Here is a 23,869-nt window from a genome sequence, read left to right as displayed (position 1 = left end):
CAAATGTTTCTCAGTTTAGGAAAAGATCAGTGTGTTACACTCTTTTTCATATTGAGCATTAGTTTTTTTTTAATTTTTTCATTATTTTTATGCATATTTTAAGTTTCATCATTTTAGTCTTGAAGCTTACGCTTCAATGCCTCGAGGCATAGCCTCGCTTCGCTTCATGATAGACTCAACGTTTCCAAATGATTTTTTTCTCTTTTTTTAATTTCATTAAATTATTACTTAAATTTATTATTATCTAATATGTTGCGTCGATTTTTTTTTCCCTCAAGGCACCAAAATCTAGATTATATTTTTTCCACCAACAACAAAACAACATTATACATCTCAATTGATCCTCCTCCCTTACCAAGTAAGAAAACACCTCACCCCCAATTTTCGGTCAAGAACCTTGCCCTTCCCCCATTTTTAACCACATCTCATCAGGAACCCAATCTCCTCCAAACCCCACATAACCCCAATCCACGCTCAGGAGGCTTTTGCGTTCACCTTCCCTATCCACAGGCTGGGAACACCAAGTATTTCCTCGCAACGAAGTCAGCCCATCAGAATCTGATAATCTAGCCGTGAAGGCAAGAAAAATCATATTTGCATTATCAAATGTATCCAGCGACGACCAATCGACACCACCTTCCTGCGCAGGACAACACAGAGCTCGCCAACTGATTAGATGCAGACACATTCCATCAGCAGTGCTTCCATAAAAAAATTGTGTTTCCCTAACTAAATTTCTTACACTTCACAGTTTCTCCAACGTAGCAATATTAAGAAACCTACTTATTTTCTGCAATTTATGTGACATACTTCTATCTAGAATTTTTCACCCTTCGTAGATTCTCCAACATGCAAATACATTTATCTGACAGAACACCTTCGGGTGTGGTTTGGCAATGGGAACAGTAGCATACTGGTCCATATATCATAAAATGTTGTTAACATAGTGTTCTATAAATCTGCTTCGATCATTAAAACACATCATAGACTAATATGCTACTAGTCCCATTGTCAAATGATTCCTTGAAACATCTTTAAACCATGTAAAACAAGTCAGAAAGAAAGGTGATGACACGGATAGTTCACAACGGAACTTCATTATTTTTGTGCAAGTAGCGACTCGCATCTTGCATATAAAAAACATCAACTTTCAAGTAAACATCAAACCCAACCACCCGAACCAATCCCTCCGTCCCCAAACCACCACCCCCCACCACCTAAACATCTAAGACTTGGAAATAAAATAAAAGGCCCACTCAAATTCTGCGCCATAAGTACAACTCAAAGTCTGCAATACATGAAAGCGAGATATACTCTATATGTATTCACACAATTTGTCTTCGACTAGTGACATATTTGAACCAACTTCAAGAGAATACACAAGATACACACACATGAAACAGGGTCGCACAGGACATCCTCTGCATATGTCACAAGCACCAACATCTAATTCCAATGAATGGATTTTCCCTGTCATGAATAATTGAAGAGTATTCACAGCCATTGCATCTCGCATGACAGAACAGACATCACAATCAGATCCCACAAATCTTCGTCCAGCAGAGATCCCAAAACATGTCCCCCTCATTCAAATTTCCCAGATGAATAACAGCGGAAACAAATGTAGAACGATACCAAGGGATGATCTAGTCACAAAAAAGTTTCAAGACGAAAGTTGTAGCCTACCACTAGCTTTCCTCTTTCTCCATCCCTGATCATATAAAATTCAACTTAAATTAGTGTGCAAGACACACGGCTCATCATCACAATGAGAAATTCAAGAATAAGAACTTACAAATGCTGCATAAAACACAAATGTCAGACCGGCTAGCACGACAAATGCAATTTGGAATACATTATACCTGAAAAAAGTTGCACCATTAGAAGACCAAAACCAACAACCTTAAGATGGGGCCAGATAGGCAGACGGCCACCCGGAATCAAGAAAACTTCATATTCTAAAATGCTGGTTTCATGAATTTTGTGACATATAACTAGAAGCAAAAGCAAGGCTTCTGAAAAAACTGGAAAAGGGGAAAAGGAAACCAAAAATTAGTTGATAGTCTGATAAGCAGCTGGTATTATCATGTAGAACTAAAAGCAAACACAAGCTTCTTAAGAAAATTGGAAAAGAAAAAAATGGAAAACCAAGTTTTCAGTTGCCCAAACATGGGCAGCATTTTCATTCCACCATGTCCAACTCACTAAAGCCATAGTTGTTCTCTTCTCCATTTCCGTCAATACTCACACACACACACACTCTCTCACACATGGAGATCCACGACTGTTGTGACCTTCACTGTAACTTTTGTACTGCCCCATTTTGAAAAGTTTAGTCTCATATCAAAGATTGTGAACAATCTTAGATGGCTTATAAATGAGGTTATTAATTGGTTGGTTGTCCTGGTTCATAACCCTTTGGGACGAGAATCGAAACTGCTCGAAGGCGAGTTGGAATCTATCAAACAAAGAGTCGGAGCCTGGTATGGAAATAGGCTAGGTCATGACATTTGGTATCGAATTCGGTTACAACACTTGGACTTGGGTCGCACACGCACAAATGTGTGTGCTTTCAAGGGGATAGATTGTAACACCCCAAAAGTTTAGTCTTGTATCTAAGTTTGTGAAGAGTTTTGACGGACTTATAAAATGGGTTGTTATAGTGGCATCAGAACCAGTTCAATACTCGAACCAACCACGGTCCCCACATGTTAAGGAGGGTGGATTATAATGTCTGCTTTGAAAAGTTTAGTCTTATATTTAAGATTGTGAAAAGTCTTAAATGATTTATAAAAGAGGTTGTTAAGTAGGTTATCCTGGCTTTTAGTTTTTTTTGGGTTAAAAACGAAACTGCCAAGGAGCGGCTTGAGATCCGTAGAACCAAGAGCCCCAACCTAGTGTACGAGTGGGTCAGGTTTGTTACATTTGCACACGTCTTCATCTTTTCCTCTTCGCCAATAAAATTAATAATTTTGACTCTCTTTCTAAGCAGCTATATCATGTTATTGATCAAGGAAATGTTCTATAGTAGCCACAGGAAAGCTGCTTAGTGCCTTTTTATGTTTCACCGAAAACATAAAAACAGAAAATAAATTTTGGATTTGCCAAAGTTTGAGCTTTTGTTTCAGTAACCATGCTCCAACACTGCCAGAAAACACTAACCTGTACAGATATTTGATACCACGAAGAGACTCCAATGTGTGCCCAAAAATTTCTTGAGCAGCAGTTGCTTGTGCATAGTAAGCAAATGCGGTAGAGCAAAACTGGATAACACTGAAATTGGATAAAATAGCGACACATATTATTAGAATCAGAAACGTTGCAATTTATAACCACAATGTTTGTTAACAATAGAAAATTCACAAATTCCTGAATCATGAAGGTGGCCTGCCTTCCACTCCAGCCATAACCAATACCTAAAAGTACATAGTTTCTCTGAGATGCTGCCCCATGTATGTATATATATGCACACACACACACATATATATAGGGCATGGAATTCTCAGCCTGTCCGGATGCGGATTCTTCCACATGCAGCCCAACGCCATGGCCAGAGGATTTCAGCTAATATATATATATATATATATATAATGAAATCAGCAGACTACCTTCATGGCCGGCTGGTTAGTTTTTTTTATTTTGTGTACTAAAAACCGCCACAAAAAGTGTATTCCATCACACAAAACAGTGGCCAAGCAACGGGCCATTACAAACGCACTTTTTGCGACAGTTTTTAATAACACAAAATAAAATAAAAAAAACATCTAGCAATAGAGGTAGCTGACTGATTTCAAATACATACATACATACATATATATATATATATATATATATATAGAGAGAGAGGGGGGGGGGGGGGGGGGGGAGGGAGGGAGAGAGGCTACACGGTGTGACTTAAGCTTTGATGTGCCTCAAGTGTCCAGCTTCAAAATCTGATGGGGTAGATAGGTCCAGCAAAACTTTTGACGAATAAAAGTACAATTTTTTAATCCATTAAATGCCCTTGCTTCTTCTATTTGTAGGTTGAGATGATGTGATATAAACTTGTTATTTGAAAATATATATATATATATATAAACCACGTCAACTTAATTGCTTTGGATCTATGATTTGATTGGAGGGTCTCAGGCATCCTCACAAAGAACGTGTATAGGTATTATATGGCGAGAAATTTTTTGGGTATAATACAGCAAAGTTGTATATTTCGAGAATATCTCGAAAAAATCTCGGCAATTTTTAAAAAAATTAAAACATTTAATAAATCCTGAAAAACATAGAAAATAAAAAATCATAAAAAATACGCAAAAAACACACATAATACGTGTTTTTTCACATTTTTTTAAAAAAGACATTTTTTTCACGTTTTATACAGCTGACTGTGTTTTGGCGTATTATATGCATTTTTTTTCAATAAGACGCATTTTTTGTGACAATAGCCTCAAGAAAGGGTATATTGGAGATCATTTAAATACTCTCAAGGAACATCGTGCATAGTGCATAGATTGGGCTCGAGCTGCCTCCCCAATATATATATATATATATATATATGTGTGTGTGTGTGTGTGTGTGTGTGTGTGTGTGTGTGGGTGGGTGTCTGTGTGTGCGCGTGCACGCCTGTCTGTGTGTGTGTGTTTTAAGTTGGCATGTTAATTGATCTGTATTCATGAGTGTCGTAGCCAATTATTGTAGATGCATAGAATCTATAGATGTATGCCGCACTTACTCTGACTATAGATAAAATTATTCTAGTGAAAGGTTAATTTTTCACCATCAACTATTTATGCAATCTAAGCCTTTGATTTTCACCTAACATGCATCTTGTCATAAAGCAACAAACAAAATTGTCTACCACTAGAATACAATATGACTAATTCAAATAGCAGAAAAAACCTTACTGGTACAGTTTTTTAGGATTTCAAGACTGAGATGATCCAAAGGATTACAAAGCAACACATCCTCTTGCATGGAGAATATGTATGTGAGTATGTGTGTCTCTGTGCATATATGGGTAATATGAGGCTTAAGTAAATTTAACGACTCTATAGACTTATTATTACTGATTAGCTATCCAATCAACTTGATTGAGGATTCTCAGGGTGCCATGCGCAAATTATTTTTCAAGGTATCGTTGTAACCACTCTTTTGAAAAAGCAATTTTACATAAATCATAAATCAAGTTGACCAGACATCTCATAATCAGTTCACATAGTGCGGTGCTTCAAGGGAAAATATAGACTTGTTACAAGCGGGGACTTATTAATTCCCAAAAAAATTCTTCTAATATTTATTTAGTTCACAATTCACACATTACATAGATCCCACATACATCCACAGATGTGCGCACGCACACACACACATATATATATTGGACACCTGAATACAAAAGTCTAAAGCTCATGTTTGGATGAAAAAGTTGATATTCATAATTTATTATGTATTGGTCCTACTCTTATCATCGCATATTCATATAAAATTTTGTGTCAATCAAGGTTCAAACAAAGGATAAACATCGTATTATAGCACACCTCAAGCTCAAAGTAGGAAAAACAATAGAGGAAATTGAGAAGGCTCTAGTTCTAACACCCTAAAAGTTTAGCTAACACTCTTCAAGGACTTAGAAGAGAGAGAGTTAAGTGATTGATTGTCCAGCTTGCTGATCCCCTCGAGACGTGGAACCGAAGCTGCTAAAGGGCAAGTTGAAATCCACCAAACAAAACGCTTGAGCCTGATGTGGAGAGTGGGTTGGGACGTTACAAAAACTTTGTTTAATACTCGAACCTAAGGTCCCACACATGCAGACCTGTGTGCCTTGAGGGGATAAGATCATAGTCACAAAAAACGTGTTTTTTTAAGAAAACATGTATATAAAATGGAGAAATAAGTTGTTTAAAACTTAAAAAATGCCGTTTTCATAGAAAAAAAGGAAAAAAAATTGGCTTTTTCTCTTTTTTTCATTTTAGGGCTTTTTTACATTTTTTTAATGCCAAACTGCTTGTTTTTATTTTCTAATTTTTATTTGTTGCTTATTTACTTATTTTGTTTGTGTTATACTTATATTATTTTTTTTCTAATTTTTAGGATTTTTAATTTTTTAAAAAAAGTACCATATTTTTCCTTTTTCTTTAAGCTCATCGTATTATACTCAAGAAAAACTTCAACATGTAAAAGGCGAGAACGTCTTTTGTGACTATGGGTAGGATGAAAGTCTAATCTCAAAAGATGGTAATGAAGTTTGAGAAGGTTATTGGGGGTCAGGTAAGTGCTAGATGATCATGGTTCGAACCGAAGCTACAAAAAAGTGGGTTCGAAGTTGGAACTATCAAACCAAGAGCTCCAGCCCAACATGAAAGTGGGCTAAGTTGTAGCAGTGATATTAGAGCACAATTCAACACTTGGACCCCTAAGATCTCACATGTGCAAATGTATGAGCTTTAAGAGGGCCATTACACTAGTAGAGTAAAAATTCATGTCACCCTCAAACATATGTAACAAGGAGACTTAATCTAAGCTCACTACATGTTGGAACACAATGTACATCCAGTAAGAAATTGCACAAACATTATTAATCTTCCATATCACGAGAGACTCAGAATTATCTACATGGTAGTTCCATTTTTATCTTGGTGCCAAAACGTGAGTAAATGAATTATGAGAGGAAAATGGAAAATGAACTTTAGTAGCTCCATGTTGCTTAGAGTGAAGATCTTTTCACCTTTTCTACTATAGAAGGGTGAGTGAGTGGTAATTGCATGATATAAGTATGCAACATGTAAAATTCTTTGATGCATGTACTCACTGAGCAGTATGCAAAAGAAAAAGGCTGTTCATGTGTTTTAAGTCCCATGCTGCAGAAGGGTAGCATATTTTTATTTCTTGTCACAACTTTGCATCATCTCAGGCATATCTGATCAAGTTAGGTCCTAAGCGACATAAAGCCAAAAATCCATGTACATTTGAGACAATTTATCATGAGAAACTATCTTATATTCAATTGCAACAGATGGATTCAAACACCTTAAAAGCATCAATAGTTTTTACACCATTAACACCTTCATGTCTGTACCTCCAATGTATGAACGACCGTCAAATCTACGTGCACAAACTCCAAGGTAATTGCAAAAAATGCAACGAGACATGGAATTCACTTATTAATCTATTAACTTGCTGACTGTACATTGTTGACCTCAAAATAACAGTATAACTAGTCACTTGATGTAAACGAAAACAACAAATGATCTTGATAGAAATTAAAACATCAAAGACAAACACTCAGAGAGAGAGAGAGAGAGAGAGGTAGATGGAGAACCTGATGGAACATAGAAGAATCAACCCCACATTGAAAAGAAATGAATTCATCAGTGTTGCACCCCACCTAAAAACATGAAGATTGATGCATCACAAGAAGGTTCTACTAGCTATAGAAAGCACTTCTGAGAAGATGATTAATTACTTCATGGGATGAATCGTGATGAAAACCAATCTTAAACCAAGCATCATTGCCCCTGCAATCACAGCAACTAGCAAGTAGAAGCAGAAGAATGCAAAAGCTACAGTCCCAAAAAGTCCTGGTTCAAACAAGTATAGACCAAGTCAAACTCCAAAACAATCTCAACCAGAAAGATTGGAAACAAAGAAGAAGAAGAAATAAAATAATATTTGCTGCATACCCCAAATATTGTCTAATTTGACAAAAACCTCATTAAGGAAGGATGAAAGCGGTGGATCAATCAACAAATATATCACGATATGCACAATCCATAAGACTGAAACAACCAACCTGATGACAGAATACATACAAGGGGCGTTAGAAAAATGCATAGTCACCAGTAATAATAGAACTGAGCCATGGGCTGCAAAGAACAGTTGAATTTACTGGATTTATATCACCAGATTGTATGCAAGCTAGTTGGTTTTTACTCAAATATTCAATCTTCATAGAGAACAGAAAGTATGCAGAGAAAGAAACACCCCATCTTTTGATTGAGTACAAATTTCAGAAGCAAGCTTTCATTTCAAGACAATCTTTTACAGGAAGTAAAGAACATGGGAAAGTGGTAATATTTTCAGAGATAACCAAGACTAACTAATTATAGACAGGCTTGAAGGAGCCACACATTTTAAGCAACAAAGAGTTGGAACTAATGATATCCTAGTAGCTGCAGGTGTCCCCTAAGTGACACGGATACGGCAAAATTGCTATGGTACCGGTATTTACATGCCAACACGCGGACACCGGTATAGTGACACTTGGACACGGCATCTTAAGAAAAAATATTACTTGTTGCACTTTTTCATTTAATTCTAAAGTTTTGCATATTATGTTCGCATATGAATTATCCGAAGTGTACTTTTAACCTGTTTTGCATTAATTTTGCATATTTTTTACACAATTTTGCACACACATATATATACGTAAATATACTTTGTTGTATCCCATATCTAGGCCTGGGCGCTGGGCCGGGCCGTCGCCGGGTACCCGGCCCGGTTCGGGCCCGGGTCTGGGTACTTGTTTTACATAATCGGGCTTCAGCCCGTTGTGTCGGCCCAGCAAGGCCAGACATCATAACTGGCCGGGTCCGGGTTTAGTTAATGGGCCCGTTAGCTGCCAACTCTTTGAGATTTTTATGAAATGCATTTGGGGATTTAGGGTTTTCAAGTTTCAAAAGAGAAAGAGTTGTGCTGAGCCTGACCGCCGGTCGGCCTCCAGTCCAGCACCGGCACAGAACTTGTGCAGAAGAAGTGCCCTTCTGTCTTCTCTTTACTCCTCCTTCCTCCCTTCGCACTGTCCCTTTTGCGTTTTGCACGTAACCCCCCCCCCTCTCTCTCTCTCTCTCTCTCTCTCTCTCTCTCTCTCTATGTAACACGCATAATCTGGAAAGGGGTTTTAGGTTGTTCGGTTGATCATCCCTTCTCCTCCCTCTTCTTCATGTATGTGCTTGTCTCTTTTGTATAACGACTACCGTGAGGACTGAGAAGGTCTCTTTCCCCATCCTTTTTTCCCCACTCATTATCCTCTAGGATTTGGAAGAAATAGCTCATCATAACCGTCTTTTTTTTCTGTTTGTTTATCAGGTTTCATGGCTTGCTTTCTTGTTTTTTCAGTTGCTAAGAATCCTCAGCCCAGACCAAGAAGAAGGCTGGCAGCGCTGCAAGGCAGTCTAACGGTGGCTTCTGCATCATAACACCCCCTTTCTCTGTCTCTCTCTCTCCATCTCTTTGTCTGTTTTGGATTGCTTTCTTTTCAATGTAGAATTGAAAAAGAATAATACGTAAAAAAGGAGTTTGTTAATGGTTTCTCATCTTTTTCTTTTATTTTCTTTGAGGAAGTGAAAGCTTCAAAAATCTGTGAAATTGCAGAGGAATGAAGTAGCAGAGCTTCTCTCAAAATCGGTTTATACCCCATCATAAATTAAAGCAAAATTCCTTGGCATGCTGGAACCTGGAATATTTGGAAATATGCTGGTATATGATACAAACAATCGGTTTTAAGATCCTAAATGAATCATAGAATTGATGCTTAGATCTTCTGTCAAAACCATCTTCCAAACCATAATCCGTCGCCTATAGGCTCCAGACAACTTAAATTTTGGTGAACTTTGTCGAAACAATTTAACAATTTAAATGAGATTAAAAAAAAGAGCCGACTCAACCCGACCCGACCTGACCCGAACCCACCCGACAGTTAACATAACGGGCCGGGTCGGGCTTCGAACGTGGTTGACCAGGCCCGGTACCCCACCCGGCCCGGCCCGGCCCGATAATAGTCGGGCCGGGTAGCGGGCCGATCCGATCCAAATTCGGGCCCTTAATGGCGTTGACTAAACGGGTCGGGCCAGCCCGGCCCGATGCCCAGCCCTACCCATATCCACAATTTTTGCAGCGTCTATACCCATTTCCCGTACCCGTACCCATACCAATATACTAACACATAGTCTAATTAACACCATACTCCAATTGATCGGTTCATCCTTGAAAACTCTTCCAAGCAAGTGGACACTTCAGGTAGCAACATTGACCTCATATTATGTCCTTGAAAATTATCTTTTCAACTGTATAGCTTTTATTGACAAGAAGCATGCGTGCGCGCACGCACGCACTTAGAGGGGAGAGTTGATATTCTAGACACCTAAGCCATCTGCTTCTCAATAATACGTGCATCATTTTCTGTAAATCCAACTTATTGCAGGTACGAAGTGTTCAAAACCATAAAATTCAGAAAAGGAAAATCATGAGAATTCAATGTTTAAAACAAAATTTTTGGGATTAATAAATGAATGGTCTTAGCTTTGTCAAGTTGTAAAATGATCAAGACATCAAAGAACATGATTTTTAATACTATATTTCTGACATGCTGAGTGTAGAGTTAACATAAACTCTTAATGGCTGGAAGGTTCACCTTGGAAGAATATTGGGCACCAGACTTCATCCTCTAGTATAAGGGCTCATGTTCGGTTCCAATTTCATTCAAACAGAAGGAGGACTTCCTTTTTACACTAGATAAATAAAATTATTAAACTTTCGCTACCCTTCTCACCTTTGTATCGTCACCAGACTAGAGACATCCCAACTAGGACTTTCCAACTCTCTCTCTCTCTCTCTCTCTATAGCTGTCTGGCCAGATTCTAGCCAAATTGTTTTCATTCTGACCTTGCAGATGACCACAAAAAAAACTAGATCCATAGGTTTGGGGGGGAAAAAAACCAAGTCCAATGCACAAATTGGGTCTAAAAGGTTGACCTTGAAACTCTAACAAATTTGACTTTTGTATTGAATTTGAACAATTTATTTTTTTCCAAACGTACAGATTTAAACAGTCCAATCTCATCCATGAAGTTAAATCGGAAAAAATGGAGGAAGTCCAGCCAAATGGTCACACACACATAGGAAATCTAAACGGTGCCCATTAAAATGGTACCCACCATCTCTACCATAAAAAGTCTACCCTGCCATTGACTATTCGAGAAGGAAAAGTGAGTATTGGCTTATTGAATAGCAATTCGGTGGGTAGTACTCACTTTCCATACACAATTTATATGTATGTGTGCGTGCACCTAGATGCAGAAGCACTGTTACTGTGTACTTGAGAATACTCTAGTTAAATACCACCATCAGACGTGTTCTCCATGCTTGAAAACTTTAAATAAAAAAAAGAATCAAAATTATATCTTTCAATAACCAATATGTGTATAAAATTTTATTGTATTTCCAATTCCTTATAAAATAAGATTGAAACATGAGCAACAAAACCTTGATACTTCTTTTGGAAGGGCCTACCTTTTTTTTTAGTTTGCAGTTAAGTACTTAACAGTGTGTAAATACATATACGTGTTCAGAGATTCTCACAGGTAATAAATATAAATATATATATATATATGCATATACATCTATATATCTATATATGTAGATATATATATATAAATACATAAATATCTATTTATATATATGTGTGTTTGTGTGTGTGTGTGTGTGTATACACTAGATCCAAATAGACAGACACTAGATCCAGCCAATTCTATCATTAAGTCATAACTGAAGTGGTTAGGGAAAAGAGAATGAGAGTTCAGATTCAGAGAAAATACAATGACATTAATGATGGAAGGAAAATTGACCCGTTACTTCCTTTATGGGAGAGAGAGGAAGGAAATTCTTAATGGAAGGCTGACCACCTTGAAAAGTGTTTATTTAAACTGGTACTGCAGCATTTTAGCTTTCCACTTGCTGCAATTTTAGTGAAGAGGGTCTTGGCACCAAGAATTTGGGGAAAAGGAGTAAGTAAGCTCTGTTCTGCTGCATTACTGGTGAACAAGGTTGACAAAATGACTAACTGTGATCCTTCCATCATTTCAGCCTTGGGATGTAGTGGAAAACCAGGACGTGGGTGAAGGTGCTACTTGAAACAAACTGTCCCTGTTCAGGACCAAATCTAGTAAGTGTCTTGCCTACTTAAATGGTTCTGAACTTATATATATATAATATATATATATATACATATATATAATATATATATATATAATATATATATATATAACGTCTGTAAGTTCTGTTGAGAAGGACATGTTATAATATGAAGCAATATATTGATTGCAAGAAAGCGGTTTGAACCAGTCAAATTGGTTCTGCTGCATGGGAATAGAGTTATCAGCATTGCAGACATATTTCTGACTTACAGGTAAGGGAATATTTAGACCTAAGTACAGCATGTAGTTCCTATATGTTTTGTTGTATTTATATGTATGAAGATATATAAATGTATACATATGTGAAATTGGCAGCAGTGGAATCTGCTAAGCAGGTCATAGTTAAGCATATGTATGTCATAGAGCAGGAATAAATGTAAGTTACGATAATGCCATTTTCAAATTGAGGCAGAACATAATTTCATGTGGAAAAAAAAATTGGGTTAAAACCTTAGGTCGTGACACTTTTACTCCTAGGTTTTTAAATATAGAGACCACATCCTTATGGTTAGTTTTGGCAAAAAGTAGACCGAAAAGACGAAAACTAACTAGAGAATTCACTATGAGCAGAATTTTTCAAAACAAACCACGGGTACAGGTCCACGATTCCTAGAGTTCGCACCCCAATACACCCATCATTGATAAATTAATTCATAGGATGCAACGCAGGTGGGACAGTTTGCAAATACAATTCACCATGTGCAAGATTTTGAGGACAAACCATGGGTGCATGTGAATTCAGTTTGCAGTTATGAAAATGTATGTGCAAGCATGCACATGCATGCTAATAAACATATTGTCAGTCTTGTCAGTATCATAGCTTATCATGTCATGCATCATAATTATTCGCAAAGGATACACCCCTGAAACTAGTTTCAGGGGTATGACTACATTGTATCATCTGCAACTTACAATACACAGTAGTATCTTATGTCAAGACATGGGATGTATCTCAAGTCAGACCTTCAAAACACAAAAAAGTGAAAAATCTTCTTTCTAGCTCGAAGTTACATAGATTCCTTAAGGTTACATATCAAGTGTGACATTAAAACATTCTTAAATTTGATGCACCTTTCATGCACCAAAATTTTCACTTTTGTGGTTCTTCCCATAAGAGCCTATTTCTGCCCTCCAAAATACATTTGAACTTTAGCATGTCACACAATAAAGCTTAATTGTTTAAGTTGTTACCTTTAGTTCTTTCTAATGAAAATGTGATGCTGTTTGTAGCATACATTTCCCTTAATTTTCTTAATTTTTTGTAAAGTTTTCTGATTATTTAGCTCTTATTACTTTTAATGTTAAAATATCAAATTATTTTATTTTTTTTATGTGAAGTTGCGTGGAAGCAATGAAAATGTGATGCTGTTTGTAGCATACATGAAATTCATGATTCCCATGGAAAGAAAATTTTTCCCTTAATTTTCTTAATTTTTTGTAAAGTTTTCTGATTATTTAGCTCTTATTACTTTTAATGTTACAAGATCATTTTTTTTTTTTATGTGAAGTTGCGTGTTTAACTTTGGAAGCAATGACATCAGTTACTTGATGCATTATACAACATTGCATATTGCTGCATGACTACAATTGATGATAAATGAGAATATAATCTTAATTGTAATGCAGTTTTTGCAGAATATGACAACATTTTGCATTAGTGATTATCACATGCTTCGCCAATACTTACCCAAGAATTCCTAAAACAAGTTTTGCCAAGTACCCAATAACTGTCAGTGCCCAGTCAGTTTCCGCCTGCATGACAGTGGATAGCATAAGAACAACCACTAGTATACATGGGCATAAGCCATTTGATTACCAGGAGATTGAATCACCTTTTCTCCTTGAGGGTACATCTCTTCCAATGCTTTCATATCCTCTTCTAGAAGTAATAACTCCTGTAGAAAACAAAAAGCTTGCTATAAATGTTCCACTTCACCACATGAAAAGAATAAATAAAAAAGAGAAATGGAGATTTTTTCAAGCTGCATGTCTTCCAATGATTCCCATTTGGACAAAAGGGAAGTTCAAACCAGTAAATTAAGTTAGACATAAGCCCAAGAAAATTCTCATTGCTCCCTTTGTAGATTGAATGATGCTGCTCGTTGAACAATCAAAACAAAGGCAAGAGGAGGCAAGGTCTGCTGAAGTATGCAGCAGCGCCAAAAAGGTAAGATGATTCAGGCAGCCAAATTAGAACACCAAAGTTGAACTGAACAAATTTCCAGTTGGCCATCAATAACGATCAGATGCTAAGGACAAAAAAGAGAAGAGAACCATATCATAGCATGTACATTCACACAGACTCAAAACAAATCACTAATGACTATTAATACTAGTACATAATAATAACTTAACTATACAACTATAACTCTTAAATAAAAAGAAAAGAGAAAAAACTCTTTTATCTAAAGAAATTCCATTACGAACACACACACACACACACACACACACACAATGCCAAATGAAATTTATGACATTTGTTGATTTTTTTTTTTTTTGGCAAATATAACACATACCAGTTCATTATGGACTATTTGCTAACAACTTAAGAATAAATATTTGAACCATGCCATTTAGTTTTTTTAACTTAAAATATTTACAAGATAGACCATAAAGTACCACGAAGTACCACCGTCTATCTCCCAAGTTCATTACCCAATGCACAGTACCAAATCTGCCAATTTAAGTTTACAATGCGATGGATTTTGTACAAAATAATTGTTACTTTGCATGATTGAATGCATTTAAGTTTTAAAAACAATTTCTCAATCATTTAACCTCAAAAAAGAACATTTTTCATCAATACATGGTTCAAATATCTACTTTTTGGGAATAGACCATAAAAAACTCTGAAACTTAAGTTATTTCAGTACCTATTTGAAAAAGTGTATTTCCACATGATTTAGACTCAATCCAAACATACGTTCCATTATGTGGGTCTTACTTATTTTTGCATGTTTAAAAATACGCATCAGGATGAAATAAGTCAATTTTAACATATTTTCTCTACTTCATCAATTACATGATCATTTGGACAAGGTTAAATTAATTAAAGAAGCATATAAAGCTAGAAGAGGGTATCTTGGTCTGTCTATAATACACCAGTTTCCACATATATGCATGTGTATACATATATGTCTCCCAACTGATTGTAAGCCGTTCAAAAAACTTGAGTGGCGATTTAAAGCAGAAGGCAAATGCCATGACGTCATGTAGCCACAAAATATGCTTGTGCGAGTTGGATGTTTGATTCCAAAAATTCAATGATTTGTCAGCGAACCACTTTGATTTCCGACTAGCTATATATGTTATATAGAGAGATCAAAACTCAAAAGTTTGGATGATGTAAATTTTTGTCTCCAATTGAAAGGTGTCTTGTAAATTAATTGATCTAACGCATAAAAGAGCATCTCTGCTCTCAGATCTTAACACTAATTATCTACAGTATAACACATGTTTAAATCAGAAGTAATAAAATTCACCTCCTTTCTAACTGTTAGAAGATTCTTCTTTTACTATTGTGCCCTCTCATTCCTGAAAGCTTTCCACGACAAGAAGGAAAATGGTCATGATGAAGCCTGGACGCTTTCCAGAGTTCACAAAAGGCATATCAGCAGAATTTGAACACCAAAAGTTTGAAATGAAGGCTTAGGCCTCTTGAATTAAAAGTAAGAGGAGCAATGGACTTGGCGCCATAGACATATAATTCTGAGAAAAACCCAGCTAAATAACCCATAGCATGACAAAAAGTCCTAATCAAATGTCTTCATAGTACCAAATTATTTGATATATTTTTCCTTATAAAAGAGAATCTTGTTACCACTCATTTATGATATGAGTTTACCAGAGAAAGGAAGGAACATGGTAGGGTAACATCACTAAAATTAATAGGAATAGACAAAACTCACGAAACATAAATGATAAGAGGAAGCCACAATACATAACCATATAGAGCAAAAATGACTTTATTGCTAGCAAGGCAGCTATACAAGAAAAGCTGTTGAAAAATCAGGTACTAAAATGAGGTAGGTTAAAACCAGAAAACTGCTCTAATCTCATAAAATATGTTTATCTAAAAGCAGACCTTCTCAACTGTCTTCACATTTTTGCGCCATTTCCTGCCCTTCGAACCACTTCTTTCTTCCTGATGAAGTGAATCTGCTGCTTTTTTCAACTCCCTTGCTTTTTTTCCTATTTCAGTTGCCTCCTATATAGAGAAAATACAATTACCTTTAAATGGGATATGCATTGGAAAATTGAGATTCTAAAGTAAATTTCTTGCCAACCACCCATGGGTGCACCTTTATATATTGTGAGCGAGTAATGACAGCTTTTGGACGCCGAATGAATGAAAATATCAGACCCAGGGGCAAGCAAGCAATTCCAACGCCTCCAAATATCTAAAACATACATAAAACAAGTTATAGAAAAGTGGTGCAAGAAATAGAGGAAATGGAAATGCATCACACGACCAAAACTAGTAAATTTATTGCTGAATCAGCAACTACAAAATCTTGAGACAGTTAGGTAACGTCTGAATACCAGGAACTAAATACCCAGCATCAAAATGCTGGGTATTTACTATTGGGTGTCTTTTTCGTGGAATTTTTGTTCTACCTCCATATACCCCCCATTTGTTTGATTTCCTAGAACTTTTGTTATGGGTATCTTAGTATCACTGTCACATATATCATATATGGGTATTATACAACGAGGAATTTCTCGGGTATAATACGGCAAAGTTGTATATCTCGAGAAAATCTCGGTAAATTTTTAAAAATTTTAAAACATTTAATGAATCCTAAATATTATAAAAAATACAAAATAATAAAAAATACAAAAAACGGAAATTATTTTCTAGCATTTTTTTAAAAAAGACATGTCTAATTGCCATTTTATACGTCTGAATTATTTTTCGTTTTTCGGGTATTTCAAATAATACGTGTTTTATGTGACAATGCTTAGTACTATGGTTATTTGTGCATGGAACTTAAATACCATCTGGTTCTACTGTTCTAATAATAGTTCAACAACAATAAATCAAAAAAATGCAGGTACTTCAGCGGTCAAAAAGAATGCCCAGGAATAAAGTTCTACCTATTTTGGTGGAACTTTATTGCTAGAAGCAAAGTTCTACATCTGCAAGGTAAGTTTCGGGTGTTTAGTTCTGCATTTATTTCATGATGGAACTTTCCACCGAATTTGAACTTTTGTTCCACCTCTACAGTAAAGTTCCATCTATTCAAATGGGCCCTTAGCAAAATGGATTTGAACAAAAATGCACTAACTAATAATAATAAGTAGCAAGAGCAAAAAAAAAAAAAAAAAACGCTAAGTTAACAAACATTGTGGAACAATGTCAGACATATATCTTCTCTGAACACTTAAGAGGACAAAGTAAATAGTGCTTAGCAACGTACTATTACATATCAGAATGCTAGTGACTTGTTAAGAATTTAAGATAATCACAAATATCGTTTTAGCGTTTTCAATGATAAAGTTTTTCTCAGGTATAATACGGCAAGCTTTAAAAAAATAAAAGAAAAATATGGTAAATTTTAAAAAAAATTAAAAGTCTTTCAAATTAGGGGAAAATAAAATAGATGAGAAACTCATAAGACAACATAAAAAAGTAGATGAGCAATAGATAAAAATTATAAATTGGAAACAAGCAGTTTGGCGTTAAAAATATGAAATACCTAAAATGAATAAAAGAAAAAGAAACAAGTTTTTTCATTTTGGCGTTTTTTTGCCATTTTGTTCGAATGACTTATTTTTCGCATTTTTAACGAGTTGTAGTAACTATGCTCGTTACTAGACTAAAAGAATGACTAGCATAATAACAGAACCAAATGAAAGAAAGCACAAGGTAAGAGGTCAATAACTAAAAGTACCCAGTGACAAATACATTATATTTCTTAGTACCTATGCACATTAATCTATAAAAATATTTCAATGTAGACTAACACCAATATGTGGTTACTAAGTAGCACAATCTATAAGTAACAATTTCTTTGACCTCCGAACCTTTAACACAAGTAGCTCATTGAGAAAACACACACTTTTTAGATTTTATGTACATTTATTTGTTTCCTTATTGCATTGCAGAAATGAGCCAATCAACACTACTTCCTTCTTACGATATGAAAAAAGCTGCTGGTTATAAGAACGTCAATTGATTTGAGATTAGATATGTGAAATGGATGTTTAAATGAAATATTATTTGCTGAAATCTTTTCAATAACTATAAACTCATAACACCCATAATACAGAGTACAAACCAGTGCTATAACTTATACATAACATTATTGGTACTGTATTGATTTATTCACAGATACTGCTTATTGGTGGATACATCGCCCTATATTGCCTTATTTTTTAAATTCAAAATTAATTTAAAGTTCAAATTATTTTAGATTAATTTAACAATATATGCACACATATACATTGACCCTATAACATAGCAGCACAACATCTACCAGCCAATCTATGTCAGACCGTTGTGGAGTACAGCTGCCGGTGCATATGTGGGTGCAGACCTTCCAAAATATTGGGTGGTGCGGCGATGGTATATATATATATATATATATATATATATATATATATATATATATAGTTGTTTCTTAGCTTAATTTGTCCCTTTTATTACTGTAAATAAAGAAAGATAAGGAGAGAAAGAAGAAAAGAAAAAGAAGGAAAAAACTTTTTAAAGGAAAAATATAAGGTGCAGTTGGGGTGCGAGTCACACTCACATCTGCAACCGCGTCACATCGACGTGGATGCTGCACCCTTTTTAAAGAGTCCATGTGACATAGCAGCCAACATGTTGCAATAAGAAGTGCTTTTCACAAAACTGGTGCAAAGTGCAAGCAGATATAGAATTGAACTGCCCATACATAATTGCAACAAGAGCATTTCATATATCCCAATGCTCGAGGCCTCAATGCATGAAAAACAAACTTCATCGTCGACAGCAGTAAAAATATGAAATTTCACCAAAAAAAAAAGTTTACAGAAAGTAAAAGATATGAAAATGAATATCATGTTCAGGGCACTGCAGAAATAGACTTTTCTTTTTTCTGAAAATGGCAGGAACAATCAAAATGGACTTTCGGTACAAGACAAAAGAGAAAAAAAAAAAAGCCATCAACTTTTAATGACCACTAAGAAACAAACATGTTAGGCAACAGATCTTAAATAAGCTTTCCAGAGAAGTGTAAGCTTCACAAAGCAGAAATCAAGATGCAGGATCTAATGTTTAAGTCCCACAGAATGAGAAAATCTGCTGGCTTGAGATACTGATAAGAAGATAACCCCCTAAAATGCAAACCAGTTATTTCTCTGTGCTGGCAAATTAAGCTTTTCAAAATGAGGTGAACACCAATCCTAATAAAAGTGGAAAAATGACCCAACTAGTACCGATAACAGTAAGATTCGGAAGGTAAATGCTTACAGTGTATCAGGCTTCAATTTTACTAACGTACACCATGAAGAGTACAAAGATGAAACATAATAGCTCACCATGTTTCCCCCATAACTAAATCATAGAACGAGTACTGTACAAGACCATATCTGGTCACTTCGTCCCATTCTTAAGTGAGATGGAGTGCAGCCTTCTTATCCACTGGTTCTGTGAATATCATTCTTGTTGTGCTACACGAGATTTAACTTCAACAATGTTATTTTAAAGACAGTTTATATTATTAACTATAAAAACAATTTTCCACATTTTGTATTAGCAAGACATTCTTGACTTCTTGCTCTTGGAGGTTTACTTTACAGCTTTGAATATCATTCTCTAGCATATGTGTATCTGTGAGATATGGAGTTTGTTCTTGGACATCATTCCACTACAAAATCTACCCTTGTAAGGATTTAATGCAACAGAAGCATTTCATATGTCAACACAAAATAAACATATCTAAACCAAATTAATGGCGCCATTAGACAAAACTTATCTAGAAACTGCATGAATATATATCATATTCAAAAGAACATGAAAATATATGTAACTGTTGCTTATAATTTTATGTGATGCATTTGTCTGCCATATCCTCATATGCAGTAGTTACATAGAAAAACTCACAAGTCAGACAAACCTTTAAAATTGTGCCCATAAAACAAAAGCTAACTACTAGAAATTCCAAATTGACAATTCGAGGTAGACTGATCATACAGAGAACAATACTGATCCAACGATAGTTGCAAGAGCCACGACATATTCTGGGAATGTAGTTTGCATTGTCCAAGTTGTTCCGGAGGAGGCACTGGCAGAATAGGCAGCACACTGAAAAAATAAACATACAACCAATAGAGGAATGTGTTTAAATAGAAAAACTTGAGTATCTGATTACTGACCCATCTGAATCTCAAAGGGACATCCTAATGCTTTCTTAAGACACAATGATAAAGTAAAACAGTAGAACACCTGATGAATGCTATTAGTTGATGCCCCAATGCATGGTTGAGATTTAGTAAAATCGGTCCAACTTGAAGGGAATGAAGATGTATTTGAAGAAAGATGCCTCACGGTGAAATCAACCTTGCCAACAAGTCCTTAATCCACCAGTAAAAAGTCCAGTCAGCATATAATGTCAGAGGTTCAAGGAACAGCAATCCATACATGACAAGGAAATATGCAAGCCCAGAAATTGGGGGAAGAATGCAATTTGGCATTCTGGTCAAACATAAATGTAAAACCTTATTTTCCACCATCAACGGCATTCCACATTTGCATCAATAACATTAAAGGAACATAACAAGAATAGATACCATGAGTCTCTCCACAAAGCAAACGAATACATTTTTCACAAGAAATATCTAGCAAATCATTTCATAAACAGAAGCAACTAATTCAACCTTTTTTCCTTTGAAAAGGCATAGGAAAACCCCATTACAAATCTTTGAACATGATTAAAGCTAACATTGAAGAAAAAACAGATCAACAAAGAAAAATGACCTAAAAATTCAAGCTACCTCATTAAATAGGATGAATCCTCCCTAATACACTTAGTTGTGAATCATGCCAGACCTTTTATCTGAATCAGCATCAACCAAGGAGAATGCAACGTCATAAATCCCTCATATGAAATTTCGTTCATGTAAACATAATTATATTAAGTGTACTCTTTCAATCACAATCCCAATTACCGGTTCTCCACTTCCATCCACTGGCATCAACTCCACCGGCTCCACCGCCTCTACCCCTGGCATGCTCCACAATCCACCAACACTTTCTAGGTTACCGTTCATATACTTGACGTCCGCCTAGCACCAGTTTTTCGCTTAATAAATGCAAACATTACCCACATTCATGTTCCACCACATAAACTAATATTTCTCAAACCATGCAACTACGAAGTGACCAGAGGCTTTTTGCACCAAATGCATCCCAAAAACATGTGTTTACTCAAGAAAAATGGAGACCACGAATGTGCGAGAAATCGTGTCCTGTTTTAGTTGTTATAAAGCTGAAAATGCTGAAGACAACATAATTATTTCGTTCCTAAAAGGTAAAAGAAAGACATGGAACGGGCGTAGTTAGCAGTGCTGAAGAATACGCACCATAAAGAATGCCAAGGACAAGACCACATACGATAGCGGTGGCGACGACCCACATCATCGCGCTCAGGATCCTTTTACCGACGGTCCTATCGGGTTCAAACATAGAAACAAGCAAATACGTCCAATGGTTCAGGAGGTAGAATGGAAGTATAAAAATGAGATATGTTGCAGGATGGCATATGAATCCAGACAGGTAAGCTGGCGAAAGAGAGAGAGGAAAGAGGAGGTAGAGGCACAAACAACAGTGCGAACAGGTGGAGGAGGATGCTCCCGACATACTTATCCTGATCCCCTTCGTAGTAGAACATGGCGAAGGGGATGACAAAGAAAACAAGCACAGCGTCGACGATGTAGATTGCGAGCCACAGATCCCTCATGGGGAGCGTGAGATTGCAAGCTCCATTGTAGATGGCGTGCCGACAGGCTTGCCGATTGGCGACATCGGCGGGGAGCATGAGGATGGAGATGCCGGCGATCGTTAGGCCGAGGACCACCACGATCTTGGGAAAGTAGGCCTGGTTGACATCATCAGGGTGTTGATAGGAGACGAGAAGGTAGATATTGAAGCAGAATACAATCACGCAAACAACCGCCGCAACGATGACAAGTATGAGATTGAAATCCCCCATGTCCCGCAACCACAGCCGAGAGAAGCCCCTCTGTTATTAGTCTCTTGTCTTGCTTGAGAGAGAGAGAGAGAGAACGAGAGATCAGATCCGTCCAACCGTGGGGAGTATGGGACCAAGATCAACAAGAGTACAGGAGACACCAGGGCGGGTGGCTTCAATGACCGAAATGACGGCGAGGAGGAGAACACATAGACCGCATCTCCTCCCCTGTCACCGTCCCCGTCTGTCCAAGCCCTGAATGGAAAAGGGGGAGATGAGGTTTCGTCAACAGAAAAGGTCTCTCTCTCTCTCTCTCTCTCTCTCTCAATGCGCAAATTCGCACCACCCTGGCCCAAAGTAAGGGAAATGAAAAATTATGCGGCCTCGACGAGTTCCGAACTTTTGCGGAACGAGCCCGTTTCCCGTCGTTTCACGTAACACTCCGGATCACATCACGGTCTTGCCTCCTCACACTAAACTTCGTCTCACCCCGACCTTCGTGCCTTTTCAACGCAAACAACTATGAAACTTGCCTCTTGCCAGGAAAAAGAAAATGTGGATGCTGCATATAATTTTTTTTTTCCTTCATTAGTTTTCAACTTCGTCACCAATGCGGCCTCTCCAACCTAAGGTTGCTTTTATCTCTCGGATCTCAGAACCTATACGGGAAGGCAGCGGCATGTTGGTGAATTATATATCCTCTTTCTAACGAGTGAGGATTTTCTGTTTTCTTTCAAACCCTCGGCAATGGCCGAGGGTTTTTGGTTTTTTTTTTTTCTAAATCCCTCGGCTATTGGCTATTGCCGATGGTTTGATTACAATTCTTGGCATGAAACCGATTAGGGTACCGTGATAATATATTTATTATATTAAATAGATAATAATAATTAGTCTTGCTGACAAGTCAAAGACAGACAGCATTTTGGCAGCGTCGTCTAACAAAGAGAAGTGAACACCCTAAAAGTTGGATGAAGACAATTTTGTGAGTACTCAAAACATGGTTTTACTTCCAAAATCAGATTAGAATCTGGTTTCTATAGGGAGTGAATGGTTCGACCCTTCTCCATGTCTTATAAAAAGCTCACATTAAAAACTTTGGATTTGATGAGACAAGCTTTGACAAAATTTGGTTTTTCTTAGTTGTTAACGGTGTTGCCCAAATGGCCCCTCAGTGTGCACACTGTATAAAACAATTTTTATTGAAACTTTTTCCACTCATATGAAAGTGACAGGTTTTTTTTCTCTTTCAAAACATCTAATTTTGTTCCTTAATCTTTTGAACCACTATACACTCCCAAATGTCAGTTGAAAGGACGTTCCATCGAAAATATAAAGTGTTTCAACTGTACGGTGAAAATTTTACGGAAAAATGGAGGTTTTGTGAAAAAATTTGTGAAAACGTCAAAATTAAAAGGAAAGGCATTTTAAAAAGGAACTAATCAACGAAAGTATCATCAGTGGGTTTCAACAGCTCTTCTAATCCTTGTGTGATATTGTCGTTACATCATATCCCAGATCGTAATTCCACATGTTTTTGCTACATCTAAACCCCAATTCTGCCTTACCAAATTATTCTCTTAACACGGTTATATATGGCTGTTTATTAGGTATTTATATTGGATAGACTGCAAATGTACAACGAATGAATAGTAAGGAATGCTTGCATCTATACGACAGTCCCACATGTGGGATTGACAGATTTTGTAGGCAGCTGCCTCCATAACGTCATAAAATGTAGTA

At 36.5% G+C, this 23,869-nt stretch overlaps 1 protein-coding gene across 1 annotated transcript; it reads right to left on the bottom strand.

Annotated features, from left to right (window-relative positions):
- Window positions 1–1,271: 1,271 nt before the first annotated feature.
- LOC116255745 (LIMR family protein At3g08930-like) lies at window positions 1,272–22,572 on the bottom strand. The gene is made up of 14 exons (XM_031631696.2): window positions 21,801–22,572; window positions 21,522–21,607; window positions 20,386–20,513; window positions 20,134–20,244; window positions 16,259–16,357; window positions 16,042–16,164; window positions 13,790–13,852; window positions 13,645–13,709; window positions 7,668–7,777; window positions 7,451–7,565; window positions 7,307–7,372; window positions 3,163–3,273; window positions 1,796–1,862; window positions 1,272–1,711 (listed from the first exon to the last, which is right to left on the bottom strand). The coding sequence occupies exons 1-14, from the start codon at window positions 22,148–22,150 to the stop codon at window positions 1,664–1,666; spliced, it is 1,542 nt and encodes a 513-aa protein (XP_031487556.1). The 5' UTR covers window positions 22,151–22,572; the 3' UTR covers window positions 1,272–1,663.
- Between the last annotated feature and the right edge of the window lie 1,297 nt (window positions 22,573–23,869).

Source organism: Nymphaea colorata, chromosome 6, assembly GCF_008831285.2.
Source record: "Nymphaea colorata isolate Beijing-Zhang1983 chromosome 6, ASM883128v2, whole genome shotgun sequence".
NCBI classification, from domain to species: Eukaryota; Viridiplantae; Streptophyta; class Magnoliopsida; order Nymphaeales; family Nymphaeaceae; genus Nymphaea; species Nymphaea colorata.
This window is presented reverse-complemented; position numbering and strand designations above follow the sequence as displayed.